Source organism: Capra hircus, chromosome 11 (assembly GCF_001704415.2).
Source record: "Capra hircus breed San Clemente chromosome 11, ASM170441v1, whole genome shotgun sequence".
Taxonomy (NCBI): Eukaryota; Metazoa; Chordata; class Mammalia; order Artiodactyla; family Bovidae; genus Capra; species Capra hircus.
Genome location: NC_030818.1, coordinates 24818553 through 24841279, shown reverse-complemented (window position 1 = coordinate 24841279; position 22727 = coordinate 24818553). Strand labels below are relative to the sequence as shown.

General features: G+C 38.6%; 1 protein-coding gene across 5 annotated transcripts in view; it reads right to left on the bottom strand.

The window, feature by feature from the left end:
* Positions 1-22727, bottom strand: part of MTA3 (metastasis associated 1 family member 3) — a 217128-nt gene that overhangs the window by 142414 nt on the left and 51987 nt on the right. For all 5 annotated transcript variants that reach the window (XR_001296256.2, XM_005686589.3, XM_013967589.2 and 2 more), the window contains exon 3: positions 20362-20455. Coding sequence is in view for 4 of the 5 variants with exons in the window: in XM_005686589.3 (XP_005686646.2) it covers positions 20362-20455 (94 nt within the window). In the remaining variant the exon portion in view is untranslated. The remainder of the gene's footprint in view (positions 1-20361; positions 20456-22727) is intronic.

The following is a 22727-nucleotide window of genomic DNA, read 5'->3' as shown; positions in this document are numbered from 1 at the left end:
TTCTGCTTCTCAGAAAATGAGACCGTGAATAACTGATGACTGGTTAACAAACCTCTTCCAACTCCGCTGGTTTCAAATTCCCTGCTTTTGACAAGACTGAAGGAGGACATAATTGAATTGTCAGCTGCTAAATCATTAAAAATAACTTTTGATGTAAAACCACTATATGATTTTTCACATACAACTCAGAAGAACAAAAAGACTCTGAGGGCAGGGATTTCTGCTTGTTCAATGCTTATCATCCAAGCTTAGAAGGATGTCCATAACGTAGGAGGAGCTCAAAATATATTTGAAAAATGAATAAATGAGCAAAATGCCACCATTCTCATCTATTTAGATGAAATAAATTTGTCAGAACCAACATTTATAAACATAAAAATCAGGAACAAAATACCAAACCTCTCATTCTAGCAATGCAAGGATTCCTTAACTGAATGAGGTGAGAGGAAGCCCCCACCCATCTTGATTTCCAATGAAAATGTACTTTTGTGTTTAGTAATTATGAACTTTAAATTATGAACAATTACATTTTTAGTAATTATTTATACTATAATTATAATAAGTCCAAAAGAAATTAAGACTCTGAGTCTTACAAACTCAAGACATACAAAGTGGTTCTAAATTTTAATTAATGTAAAATTTTTGTTGCAGAAAACAGTATGATATAAACAAAACTTTCAAGCACAAAATACATTAAGCTAAAATTCTGCAGAGAATGCAAAGTGGAAATGAACTTAAGGAGACAAATGGATCACATAAAATTTCAAACTGTTTAAAAGCTTCTTCATGCTGTTTTTTTTAACCTGTGACAGTGGGCAAATTGTTTTTCTCTTTTTTGGGGCCATGTGGTTTGTGGGATCTTAGTTCTGTGACCAGGGGTCAAACCCAGGCCCCCAGCAGTGGAAGCACAAAGTCCTTACCAGGGAATTCCCTAGTCATTCATTTTTAAATGTCACTATCTGCAACACACCAGATACTTTCTCTCTGCAACTATTTAAATTTTTTGATGAAAAATTTTAGATGTCAACTTTCAAATGTATTAAGGAAATAAAACTTTTTAAAATTATTAAGGGAAATTCTAAAGTAAAAAATATGAAAGCCACTGTACTATACAATCATTTCTGTAAAAAGAAAAAAGTTGGGGGAAAATATGTGTATACACATACGAATGATTTCCTTCTATGAACACTGATTTTCTGTGGAAAAGACGCTACAAACTAGGAATAATGGTGTTCTGTGGGGGAGAACTGGGTCTTCGGAGACCCGATATGGGGAGTTTCTGCACTGAATATACTTTCGTCTTTTTTTTTTTTTTTTTTTTTTAAGATTTCTTTATTGTGATGGGTCTTCGGTGCTGCGCCTAAGCTTTCTCTAGTTGCGGTGCACGGGCTTCTCATTGTGGAGGCTTCTCTTGTTGCGGAGCATGGGCTTTGAGGTTCAGGGGCTTCAACAGCGGAAGCACGTGGGCTCAACCACTCTGGCACACGGGCTTAGCTGCTCCATGCCATAGCTAATGTCCCCATGGCATGTGGGACGCGCCCAGAGGAGGGATCAAACCCATGCCTCCTGCATCAGCAGGTGAATCTCAACTACTGCAAAAGTGCCTCACTTCTGCACTTTTTAATTGTCGATTCATAATCAAATATTACCTTTCTAAAAGCAAAAAGGTTTAACAAGTATAATTAATAAAAATGTGAGGAAAACTGTAAGACTACAAATAGGATGAATACCTCCCTGACAAATAGACAATGTGATAAAACCAACAGAAGGAAGGAGAAAACACACATACATATAAAGGAATTAAAATGTAACTACAAGTAAAACGATTAAATGTTCTAACTGAAGTTCAAGATTCTCAGAACAAGTGTAAAAAGATAAAAAACAAAACAAACAAAAACCCAGCTTCATGTGGTTTAAAAAGCATAATATTCTTTAAAAAAAAAAAAAACACCTATGAGAATTCAGGTAATTTATATCACCATATGTAAAACAGATGACCAGTGCAAGTTCCACGGCATAAAGCAGGGCACTCAATAGCCAGTGCTCTGGGACAACCCAAAGGGATGGAGTGGGGAGGGAGGTGGGAGGGGGGTTCAGGATGGCGGTGGAGGGGGTGGTGGAGACACATGTGCACCCCTGGTTGACTTGTGTCAATGCGTGGCAGGGGCCACCACAATCTTGTGAAGTGAAAGTGAAAGTGAAGTTGTGTCCAACTCTTTGCGACCCCATGGATGGTAGTCTATGAGGCTTCTCTATCCATGGGATTTTCCAGGCAAGAGTACTGCAGTGGGTTGCCATTTCCTTCTCCAGGGGATCTTCCTGACCCAGGGATCGAACCCAGGTCTCCTGCATTGCAGGCAGACACTTTACCCTTTGAGCCACCAGGGAAGCCCTTGTCCTCCACTTAAAATAAATAATTAAAAATACTAATAGTAATAAATTTTTAAACCTAAAAAATTAAAAAGAAAAAATGTATAAACTAGACAAATGCTAGTAACAACAAAAATGGGAATAGCAATAACATTAGAAAAGGGAATTTCCTGGCAGTCCAGTGGTTAAGACTCTTGTACTTCAACTGCTGGGGGCCTGAGTTTGATCTCTGGTCAGGCAATTAAGATCTCAGTGCACATGGCCAAAATAATAACAGAAAAAAATGGAATTCAAAGTAAAAAGCATTAGTGAAAAATATTTTCTATTATATTTAAAAAGAATCCATCTCAAGACCAAAATTTTTAAGCATCTAGCATCTTTACTTCAAGACCAAAATCTATTAGAAATGGAAGGACAAATGGACCAATAAAATTAACAGAAATAATTAAGATTAGTAATAACTAGAACAGACAAACTAAGCCTATTCATATAAGTAAATATTAGGTTAAAAAAGATGTATTTACAGAGAAAGTATGTGCTGAGATTTGAGTTGGGGTCTGAGGTGGAGAGAGCAGGGTGTCAATGAAATAAGCTTATGTTGATTAACTGTTGAAGACAAGTGATGATAAAATGCAGGTTCATTGTGCTCTTCTACATTTGTTTGAAAAATTCAGACAACTCAGAAGTGAATGATAAAGCATTACACAGCAAAACCTAGGGGAGATGACCACAGGTTCTCAAAGAAAACCTGTATGTAACCTTAAAAGCATTTACCAGAAAACAAGACAAACCTTTCAGCTTTCTGCTTTTATTCTTCTCCCAGTATATGACAGAAGCACCTTGCCAAGTTCCATACAAAATCCTACCGGGATTTTGACTGGGATTTCCCTAAAGTAACAGATTAACTTGGGGAAAAATTAATATTTAAAAAACCAGCTTCTGATTTTGTAACTTCTACATTTTTCCCTATTTCATTAATTTTTGCTTTTATATTTAACTCCTTTTTTTGCATTTATTTTTCAATTCTACCTTGCATGCCTGGCTTTAATAGTTATCTTTAGTCATTTTATTCAAGCGTTGCTTTGAAGGCTATGAATTTTCTTATGACTCTGGCCTCAACCCACAGGTTTCTAAGATAACTATTTTTATTGTCATTCTTTTTGGAATCATTCACAATTGCAGGTTTTATTTCTCCTTCAACACAAAGGCATACATAAACATGTTTCTTAAATTACCAAACTGGATTGTAACATAGCTTATTTTCCTTTTATTGTTACTTTTATTTTTTACTTCCTTGCCTTTGAACAGAATATTATTTGTGAGGAATTCCCTGGCAGTCCAGTGGTTAGGACTCAGCTCCCTAGTTGAGGAAATAAGTAAGATGGTACAAGTAGAAGCTGTGGGAAAAAAACTGTGTGTAGTTCCTGCTTTTCACTATTTGTTAAGGTTTTCTTTAGGCATCTTTTGCATATGAGGGTTATGAATTACCAGTCTGTCTCTTAACAGGAGAATTCATGCCATTCACATATTTTGTCACTGATATGTTTGGACTCATTCTGGTCCTCTTTTGTTACTTAATTGTTCTCTTTCCTTATTCTGTTGAGTGGAGGCCTATTTAGGACCATTTTAACCTCAGTGGTGGCCAAGAGGAGCCACCCCGCGCCCAAGGCGATGGACAGCTGCCGAGAGGAGCCGCCCAAAGCGGGAGGCCAGGGGCGGCACCCGAGGCCAGGGGCTTCGGCCAGGAGGAGCAACCCGAGGAGCAGCTGCTGAAAGGACGCAGGAGGGCCTGGAGGAGCTGTCCCACGTTGAGAGTCAGGAAGGGCAGCGGTAAGAAGATACCCCTCATCCAAGGTGAGGAGCAGAGCTGTGCTTTGCTGGAGCAGCCAGGAAGAGATACCCCACGCCCAAGGTAAGAGAAACTCAAGTAAGATGGTAGGTCTTGCAAGAGGGCATCAGAGGGCAGACACACTGAAACCATACTCACAGAAAACTAGTCAATCTAATCACACCAGAACCACAGTCTTGTCTAACTCAATGAAACCAAGCCATGCCCGTGGGGCAACCCAAGACGGGCGGGTCATGGTGGAGAGGTCTGACAGAATGTGGTCCACTGGAGAAGGGAATGGCAAACCATTTCAGTATTCTTGCCTTGAGAACCCCATAAACAGTATGAAAAGACAAAATGGTAGGATACTGAAAGAGGAACTCCCCAGGGCAGTAGGTGCCCAATATGCTATTGGAGATCAGTGGAGAAATAACTCCAGAAAGAATGAAGGGATGGAGCCAAAGCAAAAACAACACCCAGTTGTGGATGTGACTGGTGATAGAAGCAAGGTCTGATGCTGTAAAGAGCAATACTGCATAGGAACCTGGAATGTCAGGTCCATGATCAAGGCAAATTGGAAATGGTCAAACAAGAGATGCCAAGAGTGAACATCAACATTCTAGGAATGAGCGAACTACAATGGACTGGAATGGGTGAATTTAACTCAGATGACCATTATATCTACTAAGGTGGGCAGGAATCCCTCAGAAGAAATGGAGTAGCCATCATGGTCAACAAAAGAGTCCGAAATGCAGTACTTGGATGCAATCTCAAAAACGACAGAATGATCTCTGTTCGTTTCCAAGGCAAACCATTCAATATCACAGTTATCCAAGTCTATGCCCCAACCAGTAACGCTAAAGAAGCTGAAGTTGAACAGTTTTATGAAGACCTACAAGACCTTTTAGAACTAATACCGAAAAAAGATGTCCTTTTCATCATGGGGGACTGGAATGCAAAAGTAGGAAGTGAAGTAACACCTTGGGTAACAGGCAAATTTGGCCTTGGAATGCGGAATGAAGCAGGGCAAAGACTAATCAAGTTTTGCCAAGAAAATGCACTGGTGATAGCAAACCCTCTCCCAACAACACAAGAGAAGACTCTACACATGGACATCACCAGATGGTCAACACCGAAATCAGACTGATTATATTCTTTGCAGCCAAAGATGGAGAAGCTCTATACAGTCAGCAAAAACAAGACTGGGAGCTGACTGTGGCTCAGATCCTGAACTCCTTATTGCCAAATTCAGACTTAAATTGAAGAAAGTAGGGAAAACCGCTGGACCATTCAGGTATGACCTCAATCAAATCCCTTATGATTATACAGTGGAAGAAGGAAATAGATTTAAGGGTCTAGACCTGATAGATAGAGTGCCTGATGAACTATGGAATGAGGTTCTGGACACAGCACAGGAGACAGAGATCAAGACCATCCCCATGGAAAAGAAATGCAAAAGAGCAAATAGCTGTCTGGGGAGGCCTTACAAATAGCTGTGAAAAGAAGAGAGGTGAAAAGCAAAGGAGAAAAGATATACGCATCTGAATGCAGAGTTCCAAAGAATAGCAAGGAGAGATAAGAAAGCCTTCCTCAGTGATCAGTGCAAAGAAATAGAGGAAAACAACAGAATGGGAAAGACGAGAGATCTCTTCAAGAAAATTAGAGATACCAAGGGAACATTTCATGCAAAGATGGGCTCGATAAAGGACAGAAATGGTATGGACCTGACAGAAGCAGAAGCTATTAAGAAGAGGTGGCAAGAATATACAGAAGAACTGTACAAAAAAGATCTTCACAACCCAGATAATCATGATGATGTGATCAATAATCTAGAGCCAGACATCCTGGAATGTGAAGTTAAGTGGGCCTTAGAAAGCATCACTAGGACCAAAGCTAGTGGAGGTGATGGAATTCCAGTGGAGCTCTTTCAAATCCTGAAAGATGATGCTGTGAAAGTGCTGCACTCAATATGCCAGCAAATTTGCAAAACTCAGCAGTGGCCACAGGGCTGGAAACGGTCAGTTTTCATTCCAATCCTAAAGAAAGGCAATGCCAAAGAATGCTCAAACTACCGCACAATTGCACTCATCTCACATGCTAGTAAAGTAATGCTCAAAATTCTCCAAGCCAGGCTTCAGCAATATGTGAACCGTCAACTCCCTGATGTTCAAGCTGGTTTTAGAAAAGGCAGAGGAACCAGAGATCAAATTGCCAACATCCGCTGGATCATGGAAAAAGGAAGAGAGTTCCAGAAAAACATCTATTTCTGCTTGACTATGCCAAAGCCTTTGACTGTGTGGATCACAATAAACTGTGGAAGATTCTTCAAGAGATGGGAATACCAGACCACCTGACCTGCCTCTTGAGAAATCTGTATGCAGGTCAGGGAGCAGCAGTTAGAACTGGACATGGAACAACAGACTGGTTCCAAATAGGAAAAGGAGTACGTCAAGGCTGTATATTGTCACCCTGCTTATTTAACTTACATGCAGAGTACATCATGAGAAACGCTGGACTGGAAGAAACACAAGCTGGAATCAAGATTGCCGGGAGAAATATCAATAACCTCAGATATGCAGTTGACACCACTCTTATGGCAGAAAGTGAAGAGGAACTAAAAAGCCTCTTGATGAAAGTGAAAATGGAGAGTGAAAAAGTTGGCTTAAAGCTCAACATTCAGAAAACGAAGATCATAGCATCCGGTCCCATCACTTCATGGGAAATAGATGGGGAAACAGTGGAAACAGTGTCAGACTATTTTCGGGGGCTCCAAAATCACTGCAGATGGTGACTGCAGCCATGAAATTAAAAGACGCTTACTTCTTGGAAGAAAAGTTATGACCAACCTAGACAGCATATTCAAAAGCAGAGACATTATTTTGCCAACTAAGGTCCGTCTAGTCAAGGCTATGGTTTTTCCTGTGGTCATGTATGGACGTGAGAGTTGGACTGTGAAGAAGGCTAAGTGCCTAAGAATTGATGCTTTTGAACTGTGGTGTTGGAGAAGACTCTTCAGAGTCCCTTGGACTGCAAGGAGATCCAACCAGTCCATTCTGAAGGAGATCAACCCTGGGATTTCTTTGGAAGGACCAATGCTAAAGCTGAAACTCCAGTACTTTGGCCACCTCATGCAAAGAGTTGACTCATTCGAAAAGACTCTGATGCTGGGACGGATTGGGGGCAGGAGGAGAAGGAGACGATAGAGGATGAGATGGCTGGATGGCATCACTGACTCGATGGACGTGAGTCTGAGTGAACTCTGGGAGATGGTGATCGACAGGGAGGCCTGGCGTGCTGCGATTCATGGGGTCGCAAAGAGTTGGACATGACTGAGCGACTGAACTGAACTGAACTGAACTAACCTCATCTGGGCTTCCCTGATAGCTCAGTTGGTAAAAGATCCATGGAGAAGGGATAGGGTACTCACCCCAGTATTCTTGGGTTTCTCTTGTGGCTCAGCTGGTAAAGAATACGCCTGCATTGTGGAAGACCTGGGTTTGATCTCTGGGTTGGGAAGCTTCCCTGGAGAAAGGAAAGGCTACACACTCCAGTATTCTGGCCTGGAGAATTCCATGGACTTATAGTCCATGGGGTCACAAAGAGTCAGACAAGACTGACTGACTTTCACTTTAACCTCATCTATTAATCTAGTAATGTAGATGAAGTATTGTAAAATCAAGTGATTTTCCTTTTATCAAATGATTTTAACATTTATTTATTTGGCTGAATTGAGATTTAGTTACAGCACTCAAGATCTTCACTGATGTACATGGGATCTTCATGAGCTTCTTTCTCTCTAGTTGTGGCGGGTGGGCTTAGTTGCCCCACAGCATGTGGGATCCCAGTTCTCCCACTGGGGATCAAGTCCACATCTCCCACTTTATAAGAGGGATTCTTAGCCACCGGACCATCAGGGAAGTTCCTCAAATGATTTTATCTGCATCTTTCCATTGGTTATCCTTAAAAGTTATAACTAATATGAACTATCTCAAAACTTTCTAAGAAAAGTTTTAGAAAACTTTTACTCCTTCCCTGTTCTCAAAATGTCAGACTTTTAGAAGACTTTTATTTCTCTTTCCCATTTCTAATGTTTGAATAGTCTAGAATTTTATTCCTAAATTATTGATTTACATAATACTTATGTGTTGAAAAATACCTTTATGTGGCAACTCATAGTTATTGAATTCTCAACTTTAAGTAACTTGCTCTTCTAGTATGTACTGAAGAAATCTGATCCTCATTCCTTCATTGATAACTTTCTCTATAAAAACTTTAGGATCCTCAATTTTTCTTTAGTGTTCTAAAATGAAGTATCTTTCTTTTATCCATTGAATCTAAAGATTCTTGCCCTTTTCTAGGGCAGTGTACTACTTTTTAATAATTTATTCCTTTCTCTCATTTTATTACTTAAATCTAGTAGTATTTATTATTCATTCACTATTTTATTTCAATAAGCATTTCAATTTCTCAAAACATTTCCTCATTCTGAATATTCTTTATAACCGTTTTTGTTTTACAAGGTTAATATGTACATGAATACCATGTACACATACATATATTGAAATTCACACATTAATGTTTATAAAATTTTACTTTATATTTGTTTCAAAGCTAGAGTTATATCCTACAAATTCATCTAAACTACTTAATTCAATTATATATTGTGCCATCTGTCCATGATGATACACACAAATCTATGTATTCATTTAAATGGCTACAAGGCACTCCAGAATATAAACAAAGTTGATTTATTACTTAGTTCAATCTCTTACTGCTGGACACTTACGCTTCTCTCTTTTGCTGTTGCTGCTGTTATTATCAAGGCACACTTCTCTGGGCACTTGTCTATGATTAGTATGCAGTGATAAAAACACTGAGCTTTAATTTGCCCGGCACTGCCAAACTCTCTTTTACCTTCTAGGTCAAGACAGTATCAATCCTAGCTGAATATAAATAACTTTCACTTTTTTACTGTTTACAACTTTAATCTTTAATTTGGGGGAATTAGGGAAAATATTAAGAGTTTTTTGTTGTTTAATTTGTACATACCGAGCAACTTCCATGGTCCCAGTATTATGGTGAACATTAACAAATATATTAGTCAACAATGAGCTACAACTTTTGTTTTATGAAAATGTGTTTAGTGCCATGGTTCCACTCCATAACCCAAGGACTCCTTTGGAAAGGGCAAGGTGGGTGGACAGTACTATCACAATGGCAGCAGTACTAATATTTCATAGACAGAAGACAAGGATGTTAGATATCCCGTAGACATATAGGAATACAGCAAAGCACAGTCCATGATTCACATGACTTTGAAATGTCTCTCTAGACATTTTCTTTTTTGGGACATTTTTTAAAATATTTATTTATTTAGCCACGTTGGGTCTTAGCTGTGGCATGCAGAATCTTTTTTAGTTGTGGCATAAGTAATTTTTATTTGTGGCATACAAACTCTTACTTGCATCCTGTGGGATCCAGTTCCCCAAGCAGGGATAAACCCAGGTCCCTTGCACTGAGAGCTCAGAGTCTTAGCCACTGGACCACCATGGAAGTTCCTCTGCGTGAATTTATGTAAGTGAAAAACACGATTCTGTAATCTGAGACTAGAGCAAATTCCATTTTATGTATGTGCTTATTCACTCAGTCATGTCCAACTCTTTGCAACCCATGGACTGTAGCCCGCCATGCACCTCTGTCCATGGGGATTTTCTCTAGGCAAGAATACTGGAGTGTGTTGTTATGCCGTCTTGCAGGGGATCTTCCCAACCCAGGTACCAAACCCATATCTCCCACAGTGCAGGCAGATTCTTTACCCTCTAAGCTACAGGGACTATATGAGAACACAAAATATCTGAGGTATGGTTTTAATATAACTGACTTTTCCAGCAATAAAGATGTCACGTAAAAAGAGCAAAGACTGTATTTCGTTTTGTTCAGAACATACCAATAGTACCATTTTGAAAAATTTCAGCAAATATTAGAGTTCCTAGTACAAAATATCAATCTAATTTATAACTGCAGCATTGCTAGTAATTCTGTACAAACATTTCACAATTTCATTGTATCTTCCACTACTGTCATGCCTCAGCATTCACACATATTGAAATACAGTATATGTGATCCTATTATATTACAAAATATTCTATTAGTACAAATTTTTTCTCTTTTTAAAGTTTAGAACATAATACTGAGTTTTAGTTTTGTTTTTACATTATAGGTATGTTATATTATCAATAAATTTCACTACAGGATGATAAAGAGGGCATTTTTTCTGATGTGCTAAGTGTGGCCAAAAATCATTTGTAAGGAAGGAGTAAGGCACAGGGGCAAGATCTCTTCATTTAACCAATCTGTCAAAAGAGAGTGAAGTTTACGTAAAGAAAACTAATAATTCATTAAATACTTTTAGTAGGCAGTCATAAGCTTAGACATTTATTTTAAGCTGTCCCTGAAAATATGCCATAACAGGAAAACTTATTATGAGCCTGTTCCAGTTACATCATCTATTGTTGAGTTACAAATCACCCCAAAACTTAATGGCACAAAACAACCGTTTTCCTTTCCTCACATGTTCAGTGGGTGAAGAATTCAGACAGGGCCCAAGCACAGAATTCTTGTCTTTGCTCACAGTGACTGGGACCTCCACACGAACTCAAATGGCTGGGGCTAGATCAGCTGGTGGCTCCTCCAGGCATATGTGTGGCACCTGGGCTCAGACAGGTCAACTGTGGGACCTACAAATGGCCTCTCCATGTAGTCTGTACAGTGCAGACTCCATGTACTGGCAGAATAATGGCTGAGTTCTAGCAGAAATAGCCTGAGAGCAAACATTACAAGAAAACCAAGTAGAAACCGCATGGCCTTCTATGACCTAGCCTTGAGAATTACACAGCATTACTTCTACAACCTCACCCAGATCCAAGGGGAGAGGACATGGACTCCACCTATCGATGGAAGGAATGCCAAACAAGCTAAGGGCCATATTTTAAAACCACCACAGATTATTTTCAGCCAACCAAGATGCTAAATCAAAACAACTGGTAGCCTGGCTGTTCTTTAAATCTGTTCCCCTATTAAATTCAAAGCTACAAACACTTTTGGAGCAACTATAATGAACAAGACCCATGAACACTGTAAAGATAACCAAAACCATGGTCTCAACATTAAAAACTTAACACTAAGCACTCAGAATGCACAAACTGTGTGCTAAAGCCAGGAAAGAAAGTTGGAAAGGACAGAACTCATGTATTTAAAACATCCAATTTTGGTACTATCATGTAACAATCAATTGTGATTACTGGCTCTAAATCTTTTAAAAAGAAGTGTCAACTTTTTAATAAAATCCCATTTTATGGCTGCGATCCAAAAATCTGCAAGCAATAAATGCTGGAGAGGGTGTGGAGAAAAGGGAATCCTCCTACACTGTTGGTGGGAATGCAAACTAGTACAGCCACTATGGAGAACAGTGTGGAGATTCCTTAAAAAATTGCAAATAGAACTGCCTTATGACCCAGCAATCCCACTGCTGGGCATACACACCAAGGAAACCAGAATTGAAAGAGATACATGTACCCCAATGTTCATCGCAGCACTGTTTATAATAGCCAGGACATGGAAACAACCTAGATGTCCATCAGCAGATGAATGGATAAGAAAGCTGTGGTACATATACACAATGGAGTATTACTCAGCCATTAAAAAGAATTCATTTGAATCAGTTCTGATGAGATGGATGAAACTGGAGCCGATTATACAGAGTGAAGTAAGCCAGAAAGAAAAACACCAATACAGTATACTAACACATATATATGGAATTTAGAAAGATGGCAATGACGAATCTGTATGCAAGACAGCAAAAAAGACACAGATGTGTATAACGGACTTTGGACTCAGAGGGAGAGGAAGAGGGTGGGATGATTTGGGAGAATGGCATTGTAACAGGTATACTATCATGTAAGAACTGAATCGCCAGTCTATGTCCGACGCAGGATACAGCATGCTTGGGGCTGGTGCACGGTGACGACCCAGAGAGATGTTATGGGGAGGGAGGTGGGAGGGGGGTTCATGTTTGGGATCGCATGTACACCCGTGGTGGATTCATGTCAATGTATGGCAAAACCAATACAGTATTATAAAGTAAAATAAAGTAAAAATAAAAATTTAAAAAAAAATAAATTAAAAAAAACACAAAAACTGTAAGCCCTCAGAAAAAACAAAAATAAAAAATAAAATCCCATTTTAGTCTGCAAATTCTGTAAGACATTAAACATTCTACATCTTTTTAATAACTGAATCATATACTTCATGAATCTTAAAAGACAAAGTTCCCAATACGCCCTCTGACACCAAAACATTTTGTAAGAGCGTATGACTCAGACTATGTGGTGATTAGAACTAGGTATAGAAGTCACCTCACCTTTCACCTTTAACAAGTCACAGCCTTACTGCCTAACAATATCATATCCCATAGCGTCTTATTATTTAAAACTTTAATGTCAACCCTGCTTTCTGACTAGATTTACAATAACACAAAAGTGTCAGAAACATCAGTAAGTTGATAAACTTTATGAACAGGACTTAAGGTAGGCAGGATCAACTCCCTGATTCTCTCCAACAGCTAACTGTGGTTTTACAAATCTGAGTAAGAGTAAAATCTTCCCATTTTCCTTCCTTTTCTCCTTCCACAAAGCTCCACACATGTGGGTGTTGGAGTGGAAAAGTAATGGCAAACAGAACATGCACTAGAAAGTAAACGAACTATCCTCATTTGAGCCATTTTTCCCTGTCCGAACTTCAGCCCAGAGTGAGTGACACAACTGAAGAGTTGGGAAGAAAACTCTAAGGAAGGAAGCGAGCTGCAAGTACAGAAAACACTTCACCCTTTTGCCCATCAGGTTAAAAAGCAAAGTGAAACAAAGTTTAATTTTCTAAAGCTTTACATTTTAAGAATCACAATACATAATAAGAATTTGTCAAAAACACCTAAAATAAGTGAAAGAGTATGGATGAAATTCTTCATTTTCAAAGAATCCATCAGTCCTGAGAACCAGATCCATACCAAACTGGTATCACTCATTTAATGAAAAATTCCATTTCTTCTAGATTAAGGGAACAACGGCTGCTTTTAAACTCAAAAGTACATATGCCAGCTTCCAGTGAAATTACCTTAGAAAAGAAGAATCAGTAACAAGTACTCAAGTAGGATTTCTTTTGCTTCTGAAGTATATACCACAAAATAGCACATTCTGTTAAATGCACAACAACCTAGGAACAGCACCACCCTCTCTCAAAGATCCATCCTTAATGCTCAGACTGTGGTCTCCAAGGCCACTTCCCAGTAAAAGCAATCAGGACTCTGGAGACAAACGTTTGGGGCAAGAAGCATAAAAGATGAGCCTGAAACATCTTATGATATCAGAAAGTAAGATAATAAAGACCACTGGGATCATTTCAAAATGACTCCAGGACAAACCGAAATAATCCCCACTAGTTAAAGATAAGGCAACTTGAGTGTCAATGAAGATAACTGATAATATCAAATATAGACAAACACTTGCACTCATGATGAAACTAAAAAAGTAAATTGGTAATCTTTGGAGAATGCCAGGAACCACTTTGTCCTGCGTGTTTAGTTGCTCAGTCGTGTCCAACTCTTTGCAACCCCACGGACTGTAGCCCACCAGGCCCCTCAGTCCATAGGCATTCTCCAGGCACGAATACTGGAGTAGGCTGCCATGCCCTCCTCCAGGGGATCTTCCCAACCCAGGGATCGAATCTGGTCTCCGGCATTTGCAAGTGGATTCTTTATCAGCTGAGCTACGAGGGAAGGCCAGGAACCACTTTACTATTTTTGAAAAACTGGTAACTAAAAAGGGCAAAAACCTCATCAAGCATTTAACCTACCTTTCTTTTAAGATCTAAACCAGAAGAACAACCTGATAGTTTAGAGAGGGAATATTTCTCTTTATAGAAATATTCCACCCAATACATGAGGGAATGATAGTTTTAAACACATAATTTTTACAGCCTTGATGAATAAATGAATTAAAGTAATTATCAATCAGTCAACGATTTCAGTTCAGTCGTTCAGTCATGCCCAACTCTTTGCGACCTCATGAATCGCAGCACACCAGGCCTCCCTGTCCATCACCAACTCCCAGAGTTCACTCAAACTCATGTCCATCGAGTCAGTGATGCCATCCAGCCACCTCATCCTCTGTCGTCCCCTTCTCCTCCTGCCCCCAATCCCTCCCAGCATCAGAGTCTTTTCCAATGAGTCAACTCTTTGCATGAGGTGGCCAAAGTATTGGACTTTCAGCTTTAGCATCGGTCCTCCCAAAGAAATCCCAGGACTGATCTCCTTCAGAATGGACTGGTTGGATCTCCTTGCAGTCCAAGGGACTCTCAAGAGTCTTCTCCAACACCACAGTTCAAAAGCATCAATTCTTCAGCGCTCAGCTTTCTTCACAGTCCAACTCTCACATCCATACATGACCACTGGGAAAACCATAGCCTTCACTAGACAGACCTCTGTTGGCAAAGAAATGTCTGCTTTTTAATATGCTATCTAGGTTGGTCAGAACTTTCCTTCCAATGAGTAAGCGTCTTTTAATTTCACGGCTACAATCACTATCTGCAGTGATTTTAGAGCCCAAAAAAACAAAGTCTGACACTTTCCACTGTTTCCCCATCTATTTCCCATGAAGTAATGGGACTAGATGCCATGATCTTCGTTTTCTGAATGTTGAGCTCTAAGCCAACTTTTTCACTCTCCTCTTTCACTTTCATCAAGAGGCTTTTTAGTTCCTCTTCACTTTCTGCCATAAGAGTGGTGTCATCTGCATATCTGAGGTTACTGATATTTCTCCTGGCAATCTTGATTCCAGTGTGTGCTTCTTCCAGCCCAGTATTTCTCATGATGTACTCTGCATGTAAGTTAAATAAGCAGCGTGACAATATACAGCCTTGACGTACTCCTTTCCTTATTTGGAACCAGTCTGTCGTTCCATGTCCAGTTATAACTGTTGCTTCCTGACCTGCATATAGGTTTCTCAAGAGGCAAGTCAGGTAATCTGGTATTCCCATCTCTTTCAGAATTTTCCACAGTTTTTATATCTCCACAAAAAAAGAAAATTAAAATTTCTTTATTTTTTGTTATAAAAGGCATTGGTAGGAAATTTTATAAAATCTGAGTATGTTCATATATCATCATGCTGGTGTTAGGAAAGAGAATGTCCTCATTCTTAGAAGATACACACTGAAGTTATCTTTAGGGGTTAGGGGAAATATATCAATTTATTTTCAGACAATTCAAATATATTAATATGTACATAGAATTAATGGGCTTCCCTGGTGGCTCAGTGGTAAACAGTCCACCTGCCAATGCAGGAGGCACAGGTTCAATCCCTGGGTCAGGAAGATCCATCCCCTGGAGAAAGAAATGGCCGCCCATTCCAGTATTCTTGCCTAGGAAATCCCATGGACAGAGGAGCCTGGTGGACTATAGTCCATGGGGTCGCAAAGAGTCAGATATGACTGAGTGGCTAAACAATAAACAAGATAGAATAACGGAATAAATACAGTAAAATTGTTAACGTTTGGGGAATCTGAATGAAGGGCATATGGAATTCCTGGTAATGTTTTTAATAATTTTTTTGTAAATCTTAGAGTATTTCAAAGTAAAATGTTATTAAAAAGAGACAGGCAACAATATATTATAGACCTCATAACAGAAGTACACAATGCTACCCATTAAGTGATCTTTTACCCCCACTCCCATTCCACCAAGGAAAAAAAAAAAAGAAAAACCCTAGATTTCTGACCCTCTAGAATCTGGATCTAACTATCTACGTACTGCTAAACATAGTAAAGGACACAACAGAGACGCAGTCAACAAACTCCAAGGTAAAGACAACTCAACAGGATGAGCCACCTGGTATCTTCCACAAAATACTGAGATAGATTGTGAAATAATATGCATCTATAGATTAAAAGACTTAAGGATGTCCCTGCAAAAACTTGTACAGAAATGTTCATAACAGCATCATTCATAATTACCAGAAAGGAAACAATACAAATGTCCATCAACTGGTGAATAAACAAAATGTAGTAAATCCACCCAATATGATATCACTTAGCTATAAACAGGGATGAAGTAGTTCATACTATAAAAGGGAAGAAACTTGAAAACATTATGCTAACTAAAAAGCCAGATACAAAAAAAACACAAACTGTATGATTCCATTTATAAGAAATGGTCAGAAAAAGGCAACTCTATAGAGATAGAAAGTACATCAGAGGTTGCCAGGGATTGACAGAAAGGGAGAATAGGGAGTAACTGGCTTCTTTTTTGGGGTGATGGAAATAATCTGAAGTTAGCAGTGGTGATGGCTATAAAGCTTTGAGAAAACCACTAAATTGTGCAGTTTAAAAGCTTGTATTTTATGCTACATGAAATATTTATCAATTATTAAAATGGATGAGGAAAAACAAAACTTAAGAGTCTTACCAACCAATCACCTTATTCTGATCCTGATGTAAACAAATTATAAAAATGAAAAAATACTGTAAAGGAAAAAATGTGAAAACCAGCTAGGTATTTGAGGATACCAGTGTTTACAGAATCCTAAATGATCAATGGATGCTAAAACAAGTGCACTAATGTTGGACCAAAAGCAAGATATTTACACAGTTGCCAGGTGAAGTGAAGTGAAGTGAAAGTCGCTCAGTCACATCCGCCTCTTTGTGACCCCATGGACTATACAGTACATGGAACTCTCCAGGCCAGAATACTGGAGTGGGCAGACTTTCCCTTCTCCAGAGGATCTTCCAAACCCAGGTCTCCCGCACGGCAGGCAGATTCTTTACCAGCTGAGCCATAAGGGAAGCCCAAGAATACTGGAGTGGGTAGCCTATCCCTTCTCAAGCAGATCTTCCTGACCCAGGAATCAAACTGGGGTTTCATTGCAGGCGGATTCTTTCCTGATAGCAACTGAGCTATCAGGGAAGCCCAGTTGCCAGGTACCTCCCTCAAAATAACTTACTGGATACAAAGGAACACCACCTTAACCAAGTAATCAAACCTAATACCACCATTATGGATCGAGGACACATCACTACAGCATCCCTACAAAAAAAATACATAACCTGAATCTAATGATGAGGAAACATTACACAAACACAAACTGAACCATATTCAACAAAATAACTGACCTACTTTCTTCAAAAATGTTAAGGTCAAAAAGCACAGAGACTGAGGAACTGGTCCCATTATCAAGGATACACAACAATAAAACACTGTGTGATTCTGGATTTCATCCCAGACTAAGGAAAAATACATAGCTACTCAGAACACTGTTGAGACATGAAATCTGAATAAGGACTGTGAATGAGATAATAGTTTTGTTGTAAATACTAGGTTTCCTGAGACCTTTACACTAAACTGTGGTTATATAAAAGAATTCTAGTACATTTAGGAAAAACACTCTAAAGTCTCCACTTACTCTCAAATGCTTCAGGAAATATATATATATAAAGAATGATAAAATGTTAATTGCTGGATCTGCGTCAAGAGCATCCTGAAGCTCCTTGTATATTCTTGGCATTTCCTGAAAGTCTGGATGAGGCTGTATCTTTTAGAAATATGTTCTGAAATATAGGCAGATAAAAAAGTAAGATATCTCTGATAAGCCTCAAAATAATGGGACAAGTAGGGGTCTAGATGAATTAATTGGTCATGTATTAATAACTGTTAAAGCAGAATAATGGAAAACATCAGGTGTATTATACCTGTACTTTTATGTTTGAAATTTTCTGCAATAAAAAGTTTTAAAGAAGTCCACAACGAAGTGGAAAAACTAAGATTCAGGAAAATTAAGTGGCACCCACATCCAGGACTCTGTTTTTTCATATGTTTTCTCCATTAATCCCTCCTTAAAAACCTCTTTATAAAGCATGAACTATTCAGGCAATTTTTATTCTCTTCGTGTGAAGGTTTAGTCAACATTGAAACAAAAGTACAGTTGATACTTCTAACTCTATTTTACATGGATATACAGTTAACCTGGAGAATAAAAATCAATAAATAATGGAAGAAAACAGGTAAATGTAGATAGAAGTAATCCATCCAAACAGATGATCTACAAATCACTGAGGGGGAAAAACCAACATTTATTAAGCACTCATTGTAAGTCACTCCTTGAGTCATCACATCATTGCTGGCATAATTTTTCCCTTAGTCTTTAATTTTTTTCCTTAAAGTATGCAATTTTAGTTTAGTTTTTTTTTTTTTTTGGCCATGCCATATGGCTGTGGGATCCTAGTTCCCCCACCAGGGATCAAACTAGGCCATCAGTAATGAAAGCGTGGCGTCCTAACCACTGTACTGCTGGGGAATTCCCTCCTTTAATTTTTTCTTAACTGTGATAAAAATATAATTCAAAATGAGGTGATTTTTTTTCAACCTCATTTTACAAATAAGGAAAACGCAGATGAATGAGAAGTTAAGAATTTTTGCCAAGGCAGGCAGCAAGTAACCAACCAGAATCTGAACCCAGGTCTTGCTTTAATTTGCATGACTACCACTGAGTAGTTTGACTGATTCTTAATTTTCTTAGATTTTCATTTCTATGAGCCAATATAAAGAGCCTAATCAATTCTGAAAAACCTGATTTTCTATTTACAAGCCTAAAATAGACAGCTCCAAAAGGCAGCCACGCTGAGACCCCCCGCAAACAGTCAGCAGACTCCCTAACAATCTTGACACCTCACTACCTTTACAATGACAAATCACGTTAGAAGCTAAACTAAATCCAAAAGTACATCAGTGAGACATTTTGTTTCTTAACGTTATGTTGTAAATGGTGAATAAAATCCAAATAATTTTGCATGCTTTAATGACATGTCAACTTTCTAAATTTCAGCTACAGATTAATAACTGATTAGTACGTCATTTTAAAAAGCAATATTCTGATCTCATACATGAGGAACAAATACAACTGCCCTGAATCTGTCAATATATAATTTGTAAATACTACAGAATAACCCATATCATAATTAACACTTTCTCTACAAAAATGGAAAGAAATTTTTTAAAAAATATATAAAACTACAGCAGAAAATATAGTAGGAATTTAACTTACAGACACCCAATCTGCTTGGTTAAATTGGCAACACAGTGGGGAAATCTCAGACAGACAGAAAACCAACCTGTCTGCGCAACAGCCTCCTTTCCCCCATTACCAAAGCACTTCACAAGTTTGAGGATCCGCAAGACCAGAGTCTGACACATCACAGTATTAAACTGAAAAATACACATACATACAGAAAAGGGAATGGAACCCACTCCAGTATTCTTGCCTGGAGAATCCCATGGACAAAGCAGCCTGGCGGGCTACAGTCCATGAGGTCACAAAGAGTCAGACACAACTGAGCGACTAACACACACACATACATATCCTGATCTCATTACATGTTTTGTAGGACGAAAATGGCTTTTAAGACAAAGTACTTAAACTACTTTACTTCGTTTTTAAAATTTAAATCACTTTTTTATTGATCCTTTGTTGCTTTAAAAATAAATGGGGCAGGGGGGTGCTAGGATGTGTCAAAGCTGTTGACTGGGAGGAGAGAGCACACAATGAAAATTAAACTGCAAAGAAATACTCAGTTGCTACCTTCAAGAATTTTCCATTATCACCTTGCACTTCTTTAGCAAACTTTTTTTCCCACACATACCTACTATTACAAACATATAATACCACTCAGAATTTTACAAACTGTAAATATAACCCAGCTGTTTCATAGAGGAGGGGAAAAAGTCCTCCAAAATACCAGTGAAGTATTCATTTCCTCATATTCAAAACTTCAAACCACCGTGAAAAACGGGAGATGAGAAAACACTGCCCTGATTGTCTGCTAAAGCCTATTTGCAAAGACTTCTATTTCAACCTTTTGACTAATTAATAAATGTATGTTGCATCCTAAAAATATACATACTAAAACCAAGAGTCACCCAAAAAACCTACTCCCATCTAAACTAAGAGGAAAACAAATGGGAAACTAAAAAGTTACAGGTAACACAGTATTTTTCCTAATATCACGAAAAAAAGAGACTCAAAACACATTTTAAGTTTTTTCCAAGAAAAAGACAATTAACTTACTAGCATGCTTGTCTGCAAGCATTATAAGCGTGTTGGAAATATCTCGTCGTCTATAAAAGCACACTACTTTTGCTTCCACGTTGCCAGTTGCAGTCTAAGAAATAAGAAAAATAAAAGTCATCTGGACTGAATATTAGACTCAAGTAGTTTATAAAACAAAACTAGAGACAGCACAATTATAAGATCACTCTCACTTACTGTGCCAACCACAGCTGCAGGATAGAGAGCTAAAAAATTCAAATAAGGACTAGCAACATTTGTAAAACTTCCAAGTGAAACTGAAATGTCAAACATAAAATAACTCACTGGCATCAATTAAACTAAAGTGATCAGACAGCTTTAATGACTAAAGCCAGACATAGTTAACTCTGATTAGCCTTAAGCAACTAATCCCCCAAATTTAAAAAGCCACAACAGAACTTAAAACATTTAAATGTAAGTCCTCCAAACCCTCTCCCAGAGGCACAGACTAAGCGCAATGTCACCCAGCCCCTCCTCTTAGACACCCCTGCGTTCGACAGATGTAGACACTCTGCAGGTGCAGGGCAGGTCAACAGATGAGGTGGACCGGAGAGCTTGGAAAAGCATTCTCAGCTCAAGGGAGTCTATGAACCCATAACGCTCAATATTCTTGGTAGAACTTAGTCTATCTTCACATATGAAAGTATTAAAAGCCTTGAGTTATGAACACTGAAGTGCTTATTTCTTTTTGACTACAGTCTAGAATGCAATCAATATTCAGTTAGGCTGTAATTTACTGCAGCTGGGGCCCAGGCTCCTACCCTCCAATTCTTTATGAATTCTGAGAGCTTTCAAGGTCAATCGTTCACTACAAAGTTCACTGTAAAAACACATAGATTACAATAAAATGCTCTTGTGACTTCCAATTTCAAACAAATTTGAGAACAAATTTTCAGAATTTCTCTGGGCTAACTGATATACTCAGACACAAAGAAATAAGAATATGTATGTGTTGCAGTAAATGTGTCAATTTTATGAAGTTCAGCAGCAGTATTCTAGAGTGAAGAATAGTCTTGTAGAAATATTGCCCCTTAAAATTGAAATCATATTAAATCCTAACCAAAGTGCTTCTATAATTCACAATATTGTGATCAAATACATCCTCCAGAAGCAATGATCCCACAGTCTGCCAAATGAACAGGCCAATATTTCCATGTAAATAAAATCTATCAATGACTTCAATTACCCATACTTTATCATTGTTTCTCTTTTTGAGACAAAAGCATATTAAAAACCTAAAGCAAGAGTTTTAAGATTTACATTTTTTTCTGCCTCACTGATGAGTTCCTTCAACAAGGCTACTCTATAAAGCCAATTAAATTCTTATTTAAACCTGCCTGTGGTAGACAGGCATAGTTCAAAACAAATATTCTCTCCTGAATCATGTATACACTTGGCTATTAGGTAGTTTACAGCTACAGTATTCCTCTTCTCTATTATACACACACGTGCGTGCGTGTACACACACACACACACCCTTCAAGCATTCCTCTAAAGTTGAACTACTGAAACTGCAGTCTAAGGCCCAGTACACAACTGTTACTGTGTAACAGAAATCAGTACAGATATTAAGTGTATTATAGTATTTGAGAGTTAATTTCCTATCTCTTGAATCTAATAACAAAAAATGAGGCCTGCATTTTTATAAGCCTACTTTAATTTTTCTACTCTTATTTAAATTTTACAAAAGCAGCCTAAGATATTGAAGATTTTTAAAACTCCTCCACCACAAATAATTTAAGAAGCACAGCTCTGAAGACCAAGGCTAAAAGCTGGTGTATACACAGTCACCAAAGCTCTTTTGCCCTCTTCTTGTGCCTGACTCAGCATGTGCTAAGCACTAGGGATGCCAACCCTCTGCATGGTGCCCACCCTCATGTAGCCTCCACTCCAGCAGAGCTGCCCGTTCATATGTCACCTCCTCTCCAACCTTCCAGAGCCCAGCGGGCATCATGTCCCTCGCCCAGAAACCTTCACCAGTTCCCCATAACTTAAGTAAAAAAGTAGAACATTCCTGACAAATTACCAACACAATTTTCCTTTACTCCTTTCTTTTCCCCTCCAGACTCCATTTCTTACTCCTGGAGGCAGGAAGTAAGGAAAAAGCAGAAAAGGTTTTTTTCCTGGGGAAAAAGCAGAAGTTTCCAGGAGGAGGAAAGGAGTACAGGGTCCTTAGTTGGCCAGAAAAGAAGAAAAGTCCAATAGGTGGAGCCTGGAGGACAGAGTAGTCTAAGAAAAAAGAAAGACCTGCACAAACCCCCAGGTTGGAAAAGTGGAGACAGGTATAAAGAAGAACATACAATGAACAGCAACGTACTATGTTCTTTTCTCCACTTAGGTTGCAG